Genomic DNA, 5,929 nt, shown 5'->3' with positions numbered 1-5,929 from the left:
CTCCAGGGCTTCCCAGGCCTCAGGCTCGGGTACCCTACCCTGGGTTCTAACCACCCGGGGTATCCCACCGGGACACCACCATACTTCCTAAAGATAGTAGGACTAGGACCTGCTCCGCTGTCCCGAGAAGAGAGGCGTCCCTGCTACTTATCCTCCTCCCGGGTGAACCACCCCGCCGGGACTAGGATATCACTCCTCCAGATTATACCCTACCCTGGGTTCTAGCCACCCGGGGTATCCCACCGGGACACCACCACATTTTTTAAAGATAGTCGGGCTAGGACCTGCTCCGCTGTCACGAGAAGAGAGGCGTCCCTGCTACTTATCCTTCTCCCGGGTGAACCACCCCGCCAAGACTAGGATATCAATACATTTCCCAAAGATAGTCGGGCTAGGATCCGCTTCACTGTCCCGAGGAGTTAGTATTTAGATACTCCCGGCCCCCGGATTCCTGGGATAGCCCAGGTGCTTAACCCTTCCGGGTCCCATACCCCGGGTTATCTCAGTATCGCCGGGTGGGTGAAGCATGACGTCAGCCCTAACCTCTTCGTAGTGCGTGTGTCAGAGATTCTGTCAGAAGTTGCTTCAGCTTCCTGAGCACGCTTCGTGTATCTTTGCCGTTCAATTCAAAATACATGGCTCAGATTGGTTTGGCCTTTTTTCGAGTATTTAAACCTTTGTGACCCTTCATTCCTCTTCTCACCATCTTTCTCTTTGCGCGATCGTTCCCTCTTCTCTGCAGCTTCCTCTCGTTTTCTGTTATCCGTGTTCTGCCCTTCACTATTCACTTTATCTATAAGTTTTTCATTCTCATGTCTTCGGGTACTTCCTCCACCTCTGGGGCGAATGCCAAAGGCTCGCCTAGAGATGAAGAGCCAAGCGGTAGCTCGAGCGATGCTCGCTCTGCTTCTGATCTTCCTTCCCGTCGCCCTTCATTGCAGAAAATATCTCGCGGTCGAACAAAACCCTCTGCCACCTCTTCTTCCCGCCTGAAGGGAAAAGGAAAACAGAAGGTGAAGAACCCGAAACCCCTCGCCTCTGCTCCTCCTTCCCTGGGTTGGTACACTTATCTCCCCAGCACTCTGTCCCAAGGGGCCGCGGAAGAACTCCGCTGCTCGAGGAAGATCCCTTTTTCTTATTCTTTATTTCGTCCTCTACCGGGGAGTACTCCTGATACTCCTCCGGCGGGTTGTTATACTTTTTTTCGAGATCAGATTCGTAGTGGGCTCCGATTTCCTATTCTCCCCTTCTATTTGGCAGTTGCTGATTTTTTCTGAGTCCCTGTCAATCAATTCCACCCAAACTCCTTCCGAATCATGGCCTCTACTTATATCCTTTTTAAGATGCATAACCTAGCTATTACCCCTCTCATTCTTCATTACTTTTTTTCTTGTCGATTTAACGAAGGTGCCTTCTCCTTAGCCGCCCGGTTAAATGGCCGCTTTCTTTCCAATATCCATTCGTCTCTGAAAGGATGGAAAGAAAGGTATTTCTTTATTCAACCCCCGGCTCCCTTCACCTTTGGGACGGGGTTCCTATCTAGCCTCCCTCCACAACCCGAGCTTCCTGAACACTATAAGGTTGAGGAGCCTTACATTCGCAGTTTGGCCCTAGTCCAGAACAGGACCTTTTCCTCCCCAGCCCTCCTGACCACCGATAATCTGATAGCCTACGGGTTGGGTACCCGGGTAGAAGATCCCCTTGATCAGGTGATCGATGCAAATGATGCCCCGGGCGCTCAACCCGGTAATGGTTTCCTTCTCTTCTTTTTATCTTGTTATGATTTTCTTTGAGCAAGCATTGGTGCTTATGTTTTTCCTTTTAATGCAGGTCCCTCCGATATGATGAGAGAGGAATTTACCCGGCGAGCAGCAGAGAGGCAGGCTGCGAAAGAGAAAACTCAAGCCCTGGAAGAGATGAGAAAAAAGGCCCGGGTAGATGAAAAGAGTTGCCTTCCTCCCCAAGGTCCGTCAGCTGCCATCTCTCCTTCCCCTCCGCTTGTTCCTTCTGCCATTCCTCCTTCATTAGTGGGAGTTGGAGCTACGGAGGCCCCTGTTATGGCATTGGCTCCGCCTCAACTAAGACCCCAGTCCCAACTTTCCTTGTTCGCGGAGGACTTAGAGGACGAAGTGCCGCTCTCCCAGCGAAAGAGGAAGGCTGTCCAGGCATCGGAAATGATCAATTTGAGTGACTCGGAGGATGCCTCTCTTAGCAAAGACCTTGCTCTCACAGCCCCAACCCCGTCCGGGGTCCTTCCTACACCCGGCTAGGAGGTGCCTGCTTCCAGTGTCGAGCTAACCAACCACGCCCGGGGTGGCCCAGCGGATGGTAGTGACTAGGGTTCTCCCTTCCCCCTCTTCCTCTCGGGGTCAGCCTCTTCGAAAGTGGCCCAAATCCAGAGCCTGCTATCCCCCAAAGACCATTCCTTACTGGCGGCCTGGGCGTGACTTTCAAACTCTCAGAGGGCATCTCGCATGCTTATACGGTAAACTCCTTTCTCCGGACAAAATGGGTAACATAGTTCCTGCTGTATTTGACGGGCTTTTCTTGGATGTACGGTTTATGCATGCTGGCAAACGCTTTAGATGAGGCGAATGCTAACCTTGTCCGGGAGAGTGAAAAGTGCGGCTCCTTTGAGGAGTGTATTGCTTTGCTTCGTACGCAGGCGGCCAGAACGGGAGAAGCGCATCAGGCCGAGGTCCAATCCCTCCAAGAGTCTCTGGAAAGCTCCCAAGCGGACACTGCTCGGATACAGGAGCATTGGAAGCACAAACTGGCCGAAGTCCAAGATCGCTGCTCCTCCGAGATTCAATCCCTCGAGGCTCAAATAGAACAAACTACCCGGGAGCTCGGTCAGGCTCGGGAGGAGAAGGACCTGGCTCGGCATGAGGCGGAGAGACTTCGGGCATCCGCGGAGATGATGCAGAACCAGCTGGTGATTGCCCGTACAGAGTCGGATCTGCACCTTTCCTCAGCCTTGGATGCCACCCAGGCTTTGGAGGAGCGCTCGGTTACCAAAGCTGAATGGCGGAAGTCCTTCCTTTCCTCTGAGGATTTTGAGAAGATGGTGATAGACAGGTCCTTTGATTTCTTTGCCCAGGGCTTTGATCTCTGTTCTTCTCAGTATGAGGCAGCTGGCCTCATACAGGAAGGGATTCCAGACCTTAATTTGGCCATCGCTTCTCTACCTTCTGGTCCCGCAAATGAAAGAGAAAAACCTCAGGTAGGAGCAAGTGCAAACGGAGGAGAGAAATCTCGGGAAGAGGCCAACCTGTCAGAGCCTGAGGCTTAGATTTCCACCCCCCCTTTATACCTTTAGATCCTCCCCACTTTTGTATAAGTGCATATTGTGATTCCTTAAGTAATGTTAAACTTCGTTCCTTACTCGCTTTTTATTTGCCTTAGTTTTATCTTAACAACCTTCTCTTGGGGGCAATTTATTATTATTTCCCTCCAGGAGAAATACCCGTCCTAATTTTATTTACCTTTAGCTTCGAATATGAGGGTGGCCAACTATCCAGGTATTCGAGGTGCCCGAATGCTGGTTTCCTTGTGTTTTTTTGGTGCCAGGGTGGTGGATCACCTGGACTTATATTGCTCGTGAATTACCACGGGCTTTTGAGTACTAGAGTGGTGGATCCCCTGGGTTTTTTGGAGCCAGGGTGGTGAATCACCTGGACTTATATTGCTCGTGAATTACCACGGGCTTTTGAGTACCAGGGTGGTGGATCCCTTGGGTTTTTTGGAGCCATGGTGGTGGATCACCTGGACTTATATTGCTCGTGAATTACCACGGGCTTTTGAGTACCAGGGCGGTGGATCCCCTGGGTTTTTTGGAGCCAGGGTGGTGGATCACCTGGACTTATATTGCTCGTGAATCACCACGGGCTTTTGAGTACCAGGGTGGTGGATCCCCTGGGTTTTTTGGAGCCAGGGTGGTGGATCACCTAGACTTATATTGCTTGTGAATTACCACGGGCTTTTGAGTACCAGGGTTATGGATCCCCTGGGTTTTTTGGAGCCAGGGTGGTGGATCACCTGGACTTCTATTCTGTGTTAACAATAGATACAAACATACTTTTTATTTATACAACTGGAAAAAACATAATTTACAGGTGAGCTTTCACTTTCAAGAATAATACGACTTAAGATGCATAGTGTTCCAGGGCCTCTGTAGAACCTTACCCCTGTTGTCTTCCAAGTACCAGGCGTTCCTCCCTACCCTCCGAATTATCTTGTAAGGCCCTTCCCATTTTGCTTCTAGCTTTTTTACCTCTCCTGCCGGGTTAACCTTCTTCAATACCAAGTCCCCTATCTGGAAGTCCCAAGGTTTGATCTTTTGATTGAACGCCTTGATTATCCTGCTCCGATAAGCTTCCATGTGAATAGCGGCCCGCTCTCTTTTTTCCTCAATCAGGTCTAACTCCTGCGTCCGGTCCATGGTTCCTCCCTCCTGGTAGGCTTTCACCGGGAGGGAGATCTGTCCAATTTCTACTGGGATCACGGCCTCAGACCCATACACCAGGCTGAAGGGTGTTTCTCCGGTGGCTGTCCTGGGAGTAGTGCGACAAGACCATAGCACACCGGGACCTCCTCCCCCCAACTCGTACCAGCACCAAAGAGACGGGTCTGTAGAGATTGGATAATGGTCCTATTAGTTACTTCCACTTGCCCATTGCTCTTGGGGTATGCTACGGAGGTGAATGTCTGTTTCACCTTCATCTCTGTGCACCAATCTTTTATTTTCTTTCCCTGGAATTGCCTCCCATTGTCCGAGACGAGCTTCCAGGGTAAGCCGAATCGGCAGACAATGTTCTTCCAATAAATCCCAACACCGCTTCTTCAGTGATTCTTGCCAAAGGTTCAGCCTCTACCCACTTAGATAAATAATCCACCGCCATTAGCAAGAACTTCTTCTGTCCGGGGCCCGTAGGGAATGGTCCCACGATATCCATGCCCCACTGAACAAAAGGGCAAGATGCCCACACCGCCTGTAATTATGCCGCTGGTTTATGAGAGAAGTTCCCAAACCTTTGGAACCCTTCACACGTTTTGACTACCTACCGGACATCCTGTTGTAGGGTGGGCCACCAGTATCCTGCTAACAAGGTACGCCGGGCCAAGCTCAGAGCCCCTCCGTGATCTCCGCAGCAGCCTTCATGTATCTCCTGAAGTACATAACCCACTTCTTCCTTGGCTAGGCACCTTAACAAGGGACCCTGAAAAGATCGCCGGTACAATTTTTTATTAACCAGGGTAAATCGAGCTACCTGCCTTTTGAGTTTTCGGGCATATGCTTCATCCTCGGGAAGGATCCTTTCCTGTAGGTATTCAACGAGGGGAGCCATCCAGGATCTCTCCAAGGCCTCTTATGCTCTCTCTATTATGGCCATCACCGATCCGGACTGTTGTATCACTTTCCGGCTATCAATACTAGTCAGAGATGATGCCATCCTGACTAGGGCGTCTGCCTCAGCATTATGCTCCCTGGGAATTTGCTCAATGCTCCAGCTAGAAAATTCCTCTCCCTGCTGCTTGATAAGCCCCACATATTCTTGCAATCTCTTCTCCCTGATGCTAAAAGTTCCCTGGACTTGCTGCACTACCAGTTGAGAATCAAAATACACAATTACGTGCCCCGCCCCCACCTCCCGGGCCAATTTCAAACCCGAGATTTGTGGGGACCTCGGGTTGCTAATCTCATCTTAGGGCAACTAATGATTAATTAAACAATTAATCAAACAATTAAAAGTAATAAACCAAGAGCAGAATTTTTTTTTTTTTAAATCTTGGTCAGGATCGATCCTACCAATTCACAGGATCGATCCCGCGCAACTCTGTTCGAAAAATAAAAATCTGCTCTTGATCTGGTACTGTCAAAATTAATTCTAAACACTTCAATAAAGTTTAGAACATGGAAATACATCTA

The 5,929-nt window shown here is 50.0% G+C and overlaps 1 protein-coding gene across 1 annotated transcript; it reads right to left on the bottom strand.

Moving 5' to 3' along the window:
- Positions 1-4,129: 4,129 nt before the first annotated feature.
- LOC140861891 (uncharacterized) lies at positions 4,130-5,348 on the bottom strand. Its single transcript, XM_073264893.1, has 3 exons — positions 5,271-5,348; positions 4,763-4,991; positions 4,130-4,629 (listed from the first exon to the last, which is right to left on the bottom strand). The coding sequence occupies exons 1-3, from the start codon at positions 5,346-5,348 to the stop codon at positions 4,130-4,132; spliced, it is 807 nt and encodes a 268-aa protein (XP_073120994.1).
- Positions 5,349-5,929: the final 581 nt, after the last annotated feature.

This window comes from Henckelia pumila, chromosome 4, assembly GCF_033568475.1.
Source record: "Henckelia pumila isolate YLH828 chromosome 4, ASM3356847v2, whole genome shotgun sequence".
NCBI lineage: Eukaryota > Viridiplantae > Streptophyta > Magnoliopsida > Lamiales > Gesneriaceae > Henckelia > Henckelia pumila.
Note: the sequence above shows the minus strand (reverse complement) of the source record. Positions and strands in the feature narration are given on the sequence as shown.

Bases quoted from the DNA above. Each gene is read 5' to 3' on its own strand.
- LOC140861891 (XM_073264893.1), bottom strand. From the start codon at position 5,348: ATGGCTCCCCTCGTTGAATACCTACAGGAAAGGATCCTTCCCGAGGAT. The intron at 4,992-5,270 runs GTAGCTCGATTT...GCATAATTACAG, and splicing joins CCCGAAAACTCAAAAGGCAG to GCGGTGTGGGCATCTTGCCC. The intron at 4,630-4,762 runs GCAATTCCAGGG...CAATCTCTACAG, and splicing joins CTCGTCTCGGACAATGGGAG to ACCCGTCTCTTTGGTGCTGG.